This window comes from Gnatocerus cornutus, chromosome 5, assembly GCF_029298725.1.
Source record: "Gnatocerus cornutus isolate USDA-ARS CGAHR chromosome 5, icGnaCorn1.1, whole genome shotgun sequence".
NCBI lineage: Eukaryota > Metazoa > Arthropoda > Insecta > Coleoptera > Tenebrionidae > Gnatocerus > Gnatocerus cornutus.
The window spans coordinates 13719248-13734220 of NC_142237.1; the positions used below are offsets into that span (position 1 = coordinate 13719248).

The following is a 14973-nucleotide window of genomic DNA, read 5'->3' on the forward strand; positions in this document are numbered from 1 at the left end:
AAGAAAATAATTGTAGAAATTTGAAAGATTTGATTATTATTTCCGATTTGTTTATGAAGAAAATGCAGGAAACGAATGATTTTCGTGGTTTGTTTATATTTTTGAGGAGTTTCTGAACTGGCGGTAAAGGTGTACCAATTGCAAAAAGTTACCAGGTTTTTGACATTTGTCATATCTTGTAGTGAGCCTTTTTGTACGCATTTTGTGGCATTTGCGTTGTTTTTATCAATTTGTGCGTACAGCTATGTTATGAAAGTCCTTGTGTTACTATTGTATCGTTATATTTGCCCGGATTTTGTAACTTTAGGCTTAGGTATCAATGACAATGTTGGAATCTATTTTGCAGTACGTTAGAGGCTGGTTTTCGGATAAGGAATCGCCGAGATCTCATGAATTGTCGCGAAAACGCAGGTAAGATCTTCTACCATTTCTGGTGTGGCGATAAACATTAGTTTTATTGTAGAGGATCAGATATTCAAACGTTTTACAAAAGCCCCAAAAGTAGGAGAGTTCTGTCACCAGTGCACAACATTCTTGAAGGTAAAACTGTTGTTTTATTTCACGTTGTTTTAACTAACTATTTATCATTGAAGACGACTGTTTTGCATCACCATTGAGGTCGTCAATATTACGCCCGTTGAACACTGAAGTAGTGATAGACAACGATGATGATATCAGAGTTCTAACAAAACCAATCAACATCAATCAAAGATCTTTAGAAAATCGTTTCAAAATGAACGGATCTGACGATTTAACTTTTCTAAAAACAGTAAAAAGCACAACAGAAAAAAAACTGGATGCTAAAAAGAATGGTTTTGAGTATATTACGCGCTTTAACTCAAGTTATGAACCCACATCCACTAAACCCCCTCAAAATGGGACGAAAAACAAATCCAAAGCTTCTCCCCTTGTAAAAAGTGAGCGAAAAGGCAATTTTAACAACATGTCTTCACCAACACTAGATTATTCAATTCGATTAGATGACAAGAAACGGTATGAAACATTGTTGGATAACCTGATGTTGAGTAATTCTAGCAATGATTCCCTTAATTTGTCCTCCATTTATGGGACTCCTCTGGGAAGTTCGTTTAATCGTTCACGAAGATTAGTGGAGTTGGCAAGATCTCCACGGGAGAGATCATTGGAAGTTATAGATCTTACTAAGGGCAAAAGGTTGTCGACCAAAGATAGGGTCATTAAAGTGTTAGACGATTTTGAGAGCGAGCCGGCGGTTATCGAGGATTCGGACTCGGATGTGGAGATTTTGCCGTCTCCGCCGTCACCAAAGCCGGATATTAAAGTGGATCCGATCAACAGCTTAAAGCCGATTATAGAGACTTCAAAACCTACCCATGAGAAGTGGCTGGAAGACATGTATGTATTTTAAGTGCATTTGCAATATTAGGTGACAAACTTTTTCTTTCAGAACCCGCAAACATGAGCAGTATGTCCTGGACAAGTCGATGGAAATCAAAGCGTATGAAGAAAACTCATCCACTTTGAGCGAAATCAACCGCGACATGATGATCAAATCGCTGACGAAGAAAGTCCAGGATTCCCTTTCCATCAAGGACACAATTTTACCGATTATCGAAATCGAGGAAGAGGTCGAATTACCTCCTCTAACCGACGAGCAACTTCGTGCAGTTAAAAAAGCTTTGTCTGGTGACCCTAACGAGGTCCTCACCAAGAAGTTTAACTTGAATGTGAATCGTCGGGATATGCAGACATTAGCAGGTCTTAATTGGCTTAACGACAATGTGATTAATTTCTACATGAACCTGATCATTGAAAGGGGCACAGAGTCGAAATGGCCTCGAGCTTACGCAATGAACACGTTTTTCTACCAGAAACTTACGACGAGTGGTCCCGAATCGCTTAAAAGATGGACGCGGAAAATAGATTTGTTTTCGTACGAGTTCGTTTGTGTGCCCATCCATCTAGGCCTCCATTGGTGTATGGCTATCATTAACCTAAAGGAAAAGACTATAAAATACTACGATAGTATGGGAAAATCAAACCATCGGTGCCTGGAAGCACTGAGAGGCTACTTGGAGTTTGAGCATAAAGACAAGAAGAATGCGCCGTACAGCACCAAAGACTTTATTCTTGAAAACGTGGAAAACATTCCGCAACAGATGAACGGAAGTGATTGCGGAATGTTTTCCTGTACATTTGCAGAGTTTGCGACACGGAAAGCGAAATTTACTTTTCACCAAAATGATATGCCATATCTCAGGAAGAAGATGGTGGTGGAAATTTTAACAGGACGTATGTTAATACAGTGACTCTTTTGTTATTGATTACACTTAAAAATTAGGCTAAAATTATGTATTTGTGTTATCCAGCTAATTTATTACGTCTAATATGATATCGTGATTCTATGAATTCAAATAAACTGTTAATTTCAGAATAAGAGTGTCGTTGTCTAAGTAGTGCCGTTCTTCTAGTTTAGCGTAAGGAACTCTGTAGACGGATTCGGAGCTTAATGAGTCAAAACTTGGCGAAATGATGTCTTTGCTCATTTCAACTTGGTCTAAAATTGTAAATTTGTGTTTCTTTGAAAAGTTTGTGACGGGTTTCAGCTCCATTCCTAAGTAGTTCGGGTCCAAATGTTGAGAGTACAATTGCAGGCATAACTGATTTCCTAAGTGGTAAAATAGAGGACAATAAATTTTGTTATTGAGTCTAATTAATTTTTTAACAATCGCATTACGTAAATGAAATTACATGCGACTTTTTATACGAAATATCTCACTGACATTACTTACCAAGGACGTAAAAATCGGAACTCCGTAAACGAATTCCACTTTTTTGTAGAAATGATCGAACGTTCATTACTTTCCAATAATACGTATAGACTTTTTCGCCGTTTATGGTGTACATGGTGTTATTGAGCTGATCAATTTCATTCCGATACCATAAAAAGTCATTTGTTAGCGTTTCACTGATTGTTATGATGTCCTCTGTGGGTTTAGGTCCATCTAAACTTTTTTCGTCGTAACTAAAATATTCATATTCTTCCGTTGTGCGCCCTGGCGGATGTTGACCAGTGAGGATCTCCTTAATTTGATCCAGTTCTTTGAGTAACTTGCGCTCGAGCTGGCGGAATTTCCGATCAATTTGTTCTAGAAAGAAGTTAAGCTCAACATTTTTAGCTTTACATCGATTTAATTAGCAAATTTGGTCCCTGGTAGCCAAAAATACCCCGCGCCACCAAAAACTGGTTTACTTACTGCTCGTGCAGACTCCTTTCAATTGCCTTTTGATGGTAGCATTGGCGGAGGTTTGTATTTCTTGCGTGATGATTTTACAAACTGCATGTTGAGTTTCTTCGGCTGTTTCTTCCGTCGGTAGTGGCACCACTTCGCTGTAACTTGTGTATATCACATTGAAAATGAGTAAAGAGTAAAGAAGCACCATCATCGATACGTCGCTGTATCATTGTTAGTGTGACTTCAACCTAAAAATACCGCGAGTTGTTTGTTTTTTGATGAAGAGTCTTCCTGGCCTCATTCTAACAAAAGTATCGAATACACAAAGCTTGCGTAAACGAGTCGAATCGCCAAAAGTGGCGTAACAAGAAGTTTCCGTCACTAATATGAATGAAACTGCGTCTGATCTAAAAGAATGTATTTTCCATTTTCTGTGTAAATCATATCATTAAAATAAATACAATCAATAAAATACATATAAGGAATAATTAAAATTGCGTAGAAAATAAGGGTAATTTTTCCTCGAAACATCAGCACGACGATTCGCTAACTTTGTGTTGAATACTTGAACAAGTGCCTAAAGAATTTATACAACACGCACCTCCACTGTGGAATAACAATCCATGTTACTTAGTTCGACCATAGAAATTCTTTATAAAACTATTAATTTCAATAAGATTTAGAATTGTATTAGGTATCCTATTTAAACTTTATTAAGTATGCTAAGAATAGATCTTATTAGCGATTACAGCCGTCATCAGTCGGTCAATTAATTCCTAATAAGACGACTCGTTTAAAACTATCCATAAGCATTATAGGCACCCCACTAGTTTTAATTGAATTAATGGATTTAAAGAATCATTCACTAAACTAACAACTAGACTTATTTTTACAAAACAAAAGTTACACTTAAGTATGTACGAAATTATTGCTAAAAGCCGAAACAACGTACAGAAAGGAAACGATAACGGAACAGAATTTACAAAGGCAGAACAAACCGTTTCTTCATTTAGGCAATTCAGTTCGTGAAACCGTCTATTCTGCTCTAAAATTATACACTTAACAACAATCGAATATTTAGTATAAATATATTATCATAAATACACTTAATATGTCCGACGACCCTAACTGAATCTAAAAGAGATATCACTCAATTTATTACTGTCGTTTGAGCAGGAAAATCAAATTTTTTATCAGACCTGAAAATCATCTCTGTTGGGGGTTCAAAGTGTCGGTAACGGCTGAAATTAAAATATAACAATAATAATAATTTTAATAGGAAAAGTGTTAGTGGCCAGGCATCGGCCTTAGTTCTTTAATTTGCCTAATGAGGTACGCTTTTTCATCGTTGAACTGTTCGTCTTCGGCTCGGTCTGTGTGAAATTTCATGAGGAAATCTACTAACTTGTCTTGATTGCGGAGGAGGATGTCCAGGATTGGTTTCGGTTTGTTGGGGTTCGCCACAAAAACCTGCAAGAGGCAGAAAGTGTCAAATTTCAACCCCCAAAAATAGAAAAACTGGTATTGCCACACTATGATGAGAATGTTTAAATAATATCCTTTTAAAAAAAGAAGTTTTTCTAGATTTAATATGTTAATCTTATTTGGGATTTAAAAATAATATATATTATATATCATAGATAATATTTTTTCCTAGAAGTCATATTTTCGTTAAAATAGCAATATTTATAGCACCACAGGAATTTTAATCTTTAAATCATCTGGGGATACTAATTATTATCACCAAGAAAACTGATCTCATTTGATTGATAGTAGGAAACTCCCCATTACCTTAAAAACATGGAAGGCTTCAAATTGGATGTTCCTAGATCTCTCCTTAAGCATATTCATCATAAGTTTAAGATTGTCAGGGTTGGAAATGTACCTCGTCATCACCTAAAAGGCGCCAAAAAAACGTTATGATTCTGGCACTTGAGATAAGATAGGAAATGACTCACAGTGAAATTATGCCTGTCGAGCAGCAATTCTCCAAGTAATTTCAGACTTTGACGGCGCGTCACGTAATTTTCGGAATTTAATAGGCGCTGATAATGGCCGAAGACCTTGTCATAATTAACCTCTAAAAAATCGGCACACAGGATTTTGTGACGTGTCAACAATTCCTAAAACAAGAAATGAATAACCTGTGGTTATTGTATGTAAAGAGAACCTTAAAAGTAGAGAACGCGTCAGAGGCAATGTCAAAGGTGGACACCTCCACATATCTAAAGAAATGGTAAAAATCGTCGGAATACAGCATAATTTTGGCCAACGCTTCATATCGAGCACATTCGCGCAACATTGTTCCACAATTAAGCGCGATTTCTTGCAGTTCATACCTGCAAAAGAAAAATCATTCTAATGCCAACTCAAACCTTCACACTAACCCAGTCATTAATGTAAACAGAATCTCAGGTTTTGTACAGATATATTCCACAGTAGGTGAACGAGTCCCGATTTGTCGCCTTAGAATGTTATTAAACACTTGGGCGACGTCTTTTTTCCCCTCAAAGTCAATTCGGTGAAGGTTCTGGATGAGTAACAACAACAAATTGCTATTGTACAGCTCCTGTGCTAGCTGTGCTACGATGATGTCCGTTTGGGGCTCCGCATCTGAAGTACCATACAACATATTCTTGATCAAAACCAAGTTTTTGCTAACATCTTCTTGGGCTTTCTCGGCTTTTTTGTCGCCTTTTTCCAGCGAGTTCACCGCTTCTTTCAACGCTTTCACGATGTCCGTGGGGCTCTTCTGCGACTTGCCGAACAGTGGCATCTCGAAAGTTGATTTGGTGGAGAGGAGAATTGACTTGGTGAAGTGATGTTCCGCAGGGATGTTTTCAGGTTTTCGGCTGGTTTCGGGGCAATTTGCGGTCGTGCAGGTTTCTCGCACTGAGGACTATCAAAAGTTCACTTTATACATCACAAATTGCTTTATTTTTGTTGAAATGTGGAGATTTATAGACACATTTGACAGAACGAAGTCATAAGGATCCTCAGACAGGTTTTTTTTATTAGATTGGCAGGATTACCAACATGAAGTGGTTGCGAGTGCGTTGGAAAAAGTTTTATTTCTTCGATTTGAGGTTTCTTAATCTGGATTATCACCTAGAAAACTACGTTGCCGACGTGATGACACGCGCGCGCAGGATTCAAACTCGAGATAACAACTGATAATGATTTTTCAATATTAGCAATCATCATAGCAAAAATGGTAACAATAAACAAAATTATAGCGTATATCCCAACAACAGCATAAAAAAACAAATTAAATTCGACATGTTTAATTAAACTGGAAGCCTGTGTGATCGTTGTTTTCAGTTATTTTAATTTTGTTGTGGTTTTGATTTTAAAACAAATTTTGAAAAAAGTTGGAAAAACCTTTGATTCTTTGGGTTTTGTTAGTATGATATGAAAATCGATCGCTACATCTCACGACTACCAAACGTTCAAGGTTCTCTATATATACCAACAGATGTTAACATTTAGAGGGAAGGTCTGATGCCTCTCGGGATAAAATCAATGAGCAACATACACACAATGGTTTAAGCATTCAAGTAAATATTGTTTACAATAAAACCCCGTAGAGGTGACTGTGACCCTCCTTTTTGAACTCACAGATTACAATTTGCATTTCTTTTTAAAATTCACAGTCCCAACTAATTTTTAGTGATTCAGAGTAATGCTCAAAATTCTACGAAAAAATGTGCGCTTTATTTTTTGCTATTTGTACTAATAGGCCAATAAACCGTTAAAATAATTATAAATCTAATTTAATTAATAAAGAAACGTCCACAGAGTTTTTTGAATTTTAATTATAACTAACTTCACACCATACAATTCAGACGACCTTGGGCATTTGACAGATCTGTCAAATTGAGTCAAACAAATGTCAAACGATAAGTTTTAAAATTATGTAAATGTATTAAAATGCGCTTTTCTACCGTACTATGATTCAGGTGACGTGGAAGATTAAACATATAATCGTGTCTGTGGTACTAACAGTGATTTGTAATGATGCAACTTTGTTAGTTTTTATAGGTTATGTCATTCCTCTGTTTTAGTGTTGTTTATTTTATATTTTAAGTACAGCAGCCAGACTGATAATGAAGCATCACCGCATGGATATAATAAAATTAGGTATACTGAAGAAATCGAGTACAATAAGCTTTTGCTTAAAGAAGCAACACAACGTATTCAGGAATTGGAGGATAAAATCCTAGCTTTAGAGTCTAGAGTTCCAAAGACGTACCCAGATGTGAAGTTTTTAAATTATCTTTCACGTAAACGTATTTTGGTACTAGTTCAGTTTTTTTGTTATTAAACCGTAATATTTTAATTTGTAGATAAGTGGTGGAGCTGGTTTTGTAGGTTCCCATTTAGTTGATAGATTAATGCTTGAAGGTCACGAAGTAATTGTCGTTGATAATTTTTTCACAGGCCGGAAGCGGAACGTAGAACACTGGATAGGTCATGAAAACTTTGAATTAATTCACCATGATATAGTAAATCCTTTATTTATTGAAGTAGATGAGATCTACCATCTTGCTAGCCCTGCCAGCCCTCCTCATTACATGTATAATCCTGTGAAGACTATTAAAACTAACACCTTAGGTACAATAAACATGTTAGGGCTTGCCAGAAGACTGAATGTCAAAATATTAATAGCCAGCACGTCAGAAGTGTATGGAGATCCTGACATACATCCACAGCCTGAAACGTATTGGGGCCACGTGAATCCAATAGGTCCCAAATTAATTTGATTAAAACCGAGTATTGCAAGTTTGATTTTAGGACCACGCGCTTGTTACGACGAGGGTAAAAGAGTTTCAGAAACTCTTACATACGCTTATGCAAAACAAGAAAATATGCACGTCAGAGTAGCCAGAATTTTCAACACTTTCGGTCCCAGAATGCACATGAATGACGGTCGAGTCGTGTCGAATTTTATCCTGCAAGCCTTACAAAACGAAGTCATCACCGTTTACGGCCCAGGAGAACAAACACGCTCTTTTCAGTACATTTCTGATTTAGTTGATGGCTTGGTAGCGTTGATGAACAGTAATTACACTCTTCCCGTGAATTTGGGAAACCCAGTAGAACACACAATCAACGGTACTTTGGTTGCAAGAATTTTCTTTTTGTAACGACAGTTTTCAGAGTTTGCGTCGATAATCAAAGACTTGGTGGGCGGTCGTAGCAAAATTAAACATATGGCTCAAGTAGAAGACGATCCTCAACGCCGCCGTCCCGATATAAGTAGAGCTAAAAAACTGCTGAATTGGGAGCCTAAAGTGGACCTTAATACGGGACTCCAAAAGACTGTTGAATATTTTAAAAATGAATTACACCGGTTTAAGCACTCCCAGCGGAACAAGTTTTTACCAGAAACGCCATAACTACTGTTATACTGTTATTGTGATATATTGTTGTGTTGTTTTAATAAAACGTAAGATCAAGAGGTTTTGGTTTCTTTTTATTTTAATTTTCGCCTTTTTCGTTTTTGTTCCAATTTTTAATAATCTTCTTTTTTGTTTTGAGTACAAACAATGTGTTTTATTATATTAGACATAAATCAAGTGCTTTTTGTTTTTATCAGATAAGATAAACAAAATTACAATTCAAATTTTGATTATTTTATATTGGTAGTAATGAGTGGGATACGTAATAAATAATTAATATAACAAATAAAAATTTACATTTTCGGGCAGCTTTATAAGTCTAACTAAATTACTGTCCTTGATTTTAATTATTATCGCTACAATCTTAAAAATTCATTTTATGCTTAAATTTTAAGCGGTTGGTAGTACGCATGCGTTTCAGAAGTTTGGAATGCGTTGGACCAATGAGAGCGGCCCACGAAACGTAAATTTGTTGTGTTCGTATGTGTCAGAAATGGAATGAATCTTATGAAATAATTGTTATTTGTTAATAATGTTGAAAACAGTGCAAATGGTGAACTTTATGAAAGTGACTCGGAAAAATATCTGGTTGTCTTTTGCTCCATATTTAGCGTTATTTATTTTCGTTGACAGTAAGTGAACATAACCTCAATTTCTAATCTTAAAAGGAATTTTAGTTTCAGAATGTATCAGCCAGGCTGAAGTCAGTAGGCACTTAGAATTAGGTAAACAGTATCTAGCCAAAGGTCAGTTAGCGGACGCTCTCAGTGCATACCATTCGGCAGTTGGTAAAAATTTCACACCCACTAATGACCAAAAATACATTTCTATTCATTTTCAGAGGGCGATCCTAGTAATTATTTAACTTATTTTAAAAGGGGAACCGTCTATCTTGCCTTGGGGAAAGCAAAAAATGCCATAAGTGACTTTGATTTAGCTTTAGAAAAAAAACCTGATTTTACAGCTGCAAGAATTAGCAGAGGCAACATCCATCTAAAACAAGCTGATTATGATCTGGCACAACTAGACTACTACAATGTTGTAAGTAACGACGTTCTCTCTTATCTTCACTTTCTGTAACATAAATATTTCAGTTGAAAACTGATCCTTATAATCAAGAAGCAAATGAGTTAATAACTAGGATAGACCCAGCCAAAGAACGATTAGATTTAGCCAAGTACTACTACGCTCACGATGATTACCCAAATGCCATTCATTACTTATCAGAAGCGTTGGAAATTAGTCCATGGGCGGCGCCATTGTACGAACTTCGAGCAGATATGTACATGGCCAGTGGTGACGAAATGGCGGCGGTGAGTGACGTTCGTGCCGCCACCAAACTGCAAAGTGACAACACGGAAGGCTACTTTAAATTATCACAAATGCTGTACAAACTAGGACATGCTACTGACTCCCTCAAGTCCATCAGAGAGTGTCTTAAACTGGATCCTGAACACAAAGATTGCTTCCCTTTTTATAAGAAAGTAAAAAAAGTCGAGAAGTTTCTATCAGAAGCGGAGACTGCTCTGGAAGAGAAAAATTATCAAGAGTGTATTGATGCAGCTCTGAAGGCATTGAAGAACGAAAATGAAGTCCAGAACATGGTTTACAACGCTAAGCGCCTTTTGTGTGCTTGCTATTCGAATGATGAGCAGTCAGCCGAGGCTGTGACGATATGTACGGAAGCTTTAGCCATCAATGACGATCCAAATGTCTACTGTGATAGAGCGGAAGCTCATTTACAGACAGAGATGTACGATGACGCCATCCGCGACTTCAAAGCAGCTTTAGAAATGAATTCACAATTTGAGCGAGCAAGAGAGGGGTTAAACAAGGCGGAGAACAGGCAAAAACAGTCAGAGAGAAGAGACTACTACAAAATTCTAGGCGTGAAAAGAACTGCTAGCAAAAGAGAGATCGTCAAAGCTTACAGAAAATTAGCGCAAAAGTGGCACCCCGATAACTACCAAACGGACGAGAAAATGAAGAAAATTGCAGAAAAGAAGTTTATTGATATAGCCTCAGCTAAAGAGGTGTTGACGGATGATGAAAAAAGGCGGCAGTTTGATAACGGCGAGGATCCTTTGGATCCTGAATCCGGACGAGGAGGAATGCCCAACTTCCATCACTTCCAACATTTCCATGGCAGTCCGTTCCAATTTAAATTTCATTTTAATTAAATTATTAGGGAGTTTGCAAGTCATTTATTATTTGGTGTCTGTGCAGTGTACCATGGGGAAACTCAGGATCAGTGTGATAAAATGCTGTCATCACTTAAATGCCAGAACAAGCTTTTAGTTATTTACTCATGTAAAAAGAACTGATATCAAATGTACATATTTGAAGGATTTTTACCATTTGTTCTTACTCTGTACATATTTATATTATAGTAAAATATTTATATTTTTTCGTTTATTTTAACCTACACGGTTTAAATTTCTGTGATTATCCAAAAGAGCGAGTACAAAAACTGGTTGTTACTTAACTGTGACATCAAACTGCAAAAAGTACAATTAGCTATTTATAAAGTGCTAATTATGAAGAATGTTACGTAATACTAATCACTCCAGAACAAAATACTGCATGATTCTTTTTTATAAAAATGGAAGTCAAGAAGTACAATTTGTAGAAGATCGCGGAAACGGAAACTTTAAAATTAATTTTCAATAAAGCTATTCAAAAAATTAAAAACTTCGTCCACAAAGAAATTTTTGTCACTTCCTTGCGCTTTCTGAATCAGGAATGCATTTTTGGAGTGTTTTAATAAATTTTATTCCTCACGGCTGGTTGCCTAATCTACTAAAATGCCACCTGCAATAAATTAATAAGTAAATCTTTATCATTATTATTAGACGAATTAACAAACACGTAGGTAGCTTAAACAAAACATTTGGTTTGTTTTTTATCAAAAAAAAAACATATTTTCGTATAAATCCATGAAACTACATTTTCTTCATTCACAGAAGATGTGAGATAATTTACAAATAAAATATAACTCGACTTTGGATTTAAATTAATATTTGAATATACATTATTACGTACTGAGCAACACTGTTTTGTCGTGAAAAGAAACCTTAGTCATTGAAACCTAGATAAGAGAGAATTTATTAGGAAATCGATTTTTTTTCTCGCTAATATAAAAGTTTTTCACTGAATTCTTATAACTGGATTGTGATTGAATGGTCAGTTCATTTGATGTAGGTAGATAATCGAAGCCTTACTGTATTTCTTTTACCAGTCATAAACATATTTTGCAAAGATAAATGAGATTAAGGCATCAGCAGCAACAGAATAATGTATAATAAAATAATAATCCTTGAATAAAATTAATATGAATAAAAATAATTTTTCCCGAAAGATGTGACTTAGTAACCTTGAATTTTACTTTTTTAACTTTATACTGCAACAATACAAACGGGCTAATGTAGTAATTATAACAAATAAATCAGTTTTTTAGTAATTCGTATGTAACACAATAACCCAATAGTTATAATTTATTAGTCAAGCAGAATTTGTCTCTTTTTATTGAGTTTTTTTTCAAATTACTGTGAAAAATTTCACATATTTTTAAGTAAGTTTTTGAGAGGTTCCTAAATTTCAAGTCAACTGAAATATTACTTGAATTAAAATTTTGACTAACTAAATATGGTGGAGGCGCCAGGCCAATAATTCTTACAAAACTATAATTTATGGAAATGTATACGAAATGTCTGTGTAAAAATGGTTCTAACTTTCCACGTTTAAGTTTAATAAAGTAAATAATTATAAATATAATCTTGTAAAAGCTGTGATTATGGGTTTACGTTTTATCTTTTTAATACTTTTTATTGACTGAATTATCTTCATATAAGAATCTCTCGTCTAGATTTTATTTTCTTTTATCTCATATCTTGAAAAATTATGTGCTTTTTATTTTAACAATTTATCTCTACTATGTCTCCAACTCTTGAAAAAGGACTTTATGAAGTACCAATTGTACCATGGTAAGTCCAAATTAAATAAAACAACATTTAAATCGATACCCATTTTAGTAAAGAAAAGTATCCAAATTGGATGTTTTGGAAAAAGCGTCGATATGTGGTCGCATGTTTTGCATTCTGTGGTTTCTTTAACGTTTACGCTCTTCGAGCGAATCTTAGCATAGCAGTGGTAGCAATGACAGAAAATAAATCAATAACTTTAGAAAACAATACAGTTATCTTTGTAAGTAAGTATTTTTCAAATTTAAATATAAGTCAAATTATTTCACAGGAAAAAGATTTTGATTGGGACTCAAAAACCCAAGGTTACGTACTTAGCTCTTTTTTCTATGGCTACATTACTACACAACTATTTGGCGGATGGATATCTGCAAAAATTGGTGGAAAAAGAGTGTTTGGAGCAGGAATCGCAGTAACAGCTCTTCTAACTTTAGTAACTCCATGGTTAACAAATATCCACGTTGGTCTTTTAATAGCACTAAGAATAATAGAGGGGGTGTTTGAAGGGGTGACTTACCCTTGTATTCAATCAGTTTGGGCAAGATGGGCACCTCCTTTAGAACGCACGAAGTTAACAACAATTGCTTTTTCCGGAAGTTATGTAGGCACGGTTGTGTCAATGCCTGCAAGCGCTTATTTGTCGACTTCTTTGGGCTGGCCTAGCATTTTTTACTTTTTCGGTGTATTGGCGTTAATTTGGTATGGATTTTGGTGGTTTCTTATCACAGAGTCGCCGGCGGATGATCCAAGAATTTCGCAAGATGAGTTAGAATATATTAGACAGTCTTTAGGGAATATTGAGGCTAAGAGGAATATCACACATCCTTGGAAAAATATTTTGACTTCGTCGGCAGTTTGGGCTATTATAATTTGTCATTTTGTCGACAACTGGGGATTTTATACTCTGCTCACGCAACTACCAACATTTATGAAAGGCGAGTAATTAAAAAGATTAAACTTTTGTTTATAAATGACTTTAGATATGTTTAACTACGACTTGGGTAAAACCGGATTTCTCTCCGGCCTGCCGTATTTATCAATGGCTATCATAATTCAATGCTCCGGACAACTTGCTGATTGGTTAAGACAAAAAAAAATCTTGACAACGACACAAGTTAGGAAAACGTTCACTTGTAGCGCCTTTATTATCCATGCAATTTTCATGGTGGCAGCAGTTTATACTCCATCGACTACAGGAACAGTAGTTTGCTTAGTCTTAGCTGTTGGTTTAGGAGTTTGCACGTGGTCCGGCTTTGGGTAAGACGTAAACTTTTATTTTTTAATCTCAATATGTTTTTAAGGGCAAACTACTTGGATCTTGCCCCTCAGCATGCCAGTGTTCTTATGGGTATTAGTAATAGTTTTGCTACTCTAGCTGGCATTTTAACTCCCATTGCGACTGGGTATATCGTAACCACTTCTGTAAGTTCTGTAAGATAATAATTAAAAGAGAAAAAAAATGTTTTTAGAGTCCTGAGGAGTGGAGAATTGTTTTTTGCATAGCTGGTGGAGTATTTTTGATTGGAAGTTTGGTGTATGGGATCTTCGGATCGGGGGAGTTGCAGCCGTGGGCTATAGAAACAGAAGCTCCAAAAATACGAGAAGAAATGACATGTGAAAATAAATCTTTCGAGTACGATTAATTAGGTGTAGAAACGTTTTCATTGAATCTTTTCATATAACAAATAAATAAATGTTGACAGACTACTCAAATATTTTTTAATATACTCTCCTTATTAATAGGTTTATTATTTATTTAAAATTGAGAATATTCTAAAGACATACAATTTCTCCACAGACGAAATCTGCTTTAAAATAGTCAGATTTACGTAAATCTAATTTTTTCTGCATAGAATTTTTTATAGACGTCAAATTTAAAATATGGCTTAGTGATTGGTTGGTTCAGCAGCGAAAAACACAACGCTCATTTTTTAAATTTCTCCAATTTCTACAGAATGTCAAAAAAAATTGTCACATTTGTCAAATTGTCACCAAATGGTAGGAGCATTAACAATAAGTTTGTACTTATTATTTTCAGTGCAAATTAGCAGGTATATTTTTATAACTTTTTTTTTTGGAGCCATCTAGTAATTAAAATTAACATGCATTCATTACAGGTATCTTACTTATCCCTTTCTAATTCTGCTGATTTCTAAAATGGCTTCTTTGTAAATCGAAAATTCTCTGCAGGAAAAATAATGTATAGATCAACCGAAAAGAACAGAACGATTGCGGCAAAAGCATGAAGATATGGAGAATAGGATAAACTCTAAAAAACAAGGGCAAAAGATGATAAAAATAAATCAACACGTGAATAACCCAACGAAATATACATTTTAATACCAATAATAAGTATATAATTGTAATAATTGTACA

The 14973-nt window shown here is 35.3% G+C and overlaps 6 protein-coding genes across 6 annotated transcripts; 4 read left to right on the forward strand and 2 right to left on the reverse strand.

Annotated features, from left to right (window-relative positions):
• Positions 1-8: 8 nt before the first annotated feature.
• LOC148174806 (uncharacterized) lies at positions 9-2416 on the forward strand. Its single transcript, XM_088037853.1, has 4 exons — positions 9-411; positions 464-540; positions 594-1374; positions 1427-2416. The coding sequence occupies exons 1-4, from the start codon at positions 320-322 to the stop codon at positions 2286-2288; spliced, it is 1812 nt and encodes a 603-aa protein (XP_087893979.1). The 5' UTR covers positions 9-319; the 3' UTR covers positions 2289-2416.
• Positions 2382-3557, reverse strand: LOC148174807 (uncharacterized). Its single transcript, XM_088037862.1, has 3 exons — positions 3237-3557; positions 2772-3128; positions 2382-2647 (listed from the first exon to the last, which is right to left on the reverse strand). Exons 1-3 carry the CDS (start codon positions 3424-3426, stop codon positions 2382-2384), a joined length of 813 nt encoding a protein of 270 aa, XP_087893988.1. The 5' UTR covers positions 3427-3557.
• A 61-nt stretch (positions 3558-3618) lies between these two features.
• Positions 3619-6330, reverse strand: Mo25 (calcium binding protein Mo25). Its single transcript, XM_088037861.1, has 5 exons — positions 5603-6330; positions 5386-5554; positions 5174-5338; positions 5007-5111; positions 3619-4685 (listed from the first exon to the last, which is right to left on the reverse strand). The coding sequence occupies exons 1-5, from the start codon at positions 5989-5991 to the stop codon at positions 4503-4505; spliced, it is 1011 nt and encodes a 336-aa protein (XP_087893987.1). The 5' UTR covers positions 5992-6330; the 3' UTR covers positions 3619-4502.
• A 727-nt stretch (positions 6331-7057) lies between these two features.
• Positions 7058-8679, forward strand: LOC148174809 (UDP-glucuronic acid decarboxylase 1-like). Its single transcript, XM_088035929.1, has 5 exons — positions 7058-7226; positions 7280-7512; positions 7562-7961; positions 8010-8330; positions 8376-8679. Exons 1-5 carry the CDS (start codon positions 7166-7168, stop codon positions 8612-8614), a joined length of 1254 nt encoding a protein of 417 aa, XP_087892055.1. The 5' UTR covers positions 7058-7165; the 3' UTR covers positions 8615-8679.
• Positions 8680-9028: 349 nt separating this feature from the next.
• Positions 9029-11023, forward strand: P58IPK (dnaJ homolog subfamily C member P58IPK). The gene is made up of 4 exons (XM_088037317.1): positions 9029-9249; positions 9295-9405; positions 9459-9658; positions 9712-11023. Exons 1-4 carry the CDS (start codon positions 9150-9152, stop codon positions 10795-10797), a joined length of 1497 nt encoding a protein of 498 aa, XP_087893443.1. The 5' UTR covers positions 9029-9149; the 3' UTR covers positions 10798-11023.
• Positions 11024-12550: 1527 nt separating this feature from the next.
• Positions 12551-14843, forward strand: LOC148174811 (sialin-like). The gene is made up of 11 exons (XM_088036919.1): positions 12551-12600; positions 12649-12820; positions 12869-13532; positions 13578-13854; positions 13899-14019; positions 14067-14230; positions 14377-14415; positions 14504-14595; positions 14636-14648; positions 14715-14765; positions 14822-14843. Exons 1-11 carry the CDS (start codon positions 12551-12553, stop codon positions 14841-14843), a joined length of 1665 nt encoding a protein of 554 aa, XP_087893045.1.
• Positions 14844-14973: the final 130 nt, after the last annotated feature.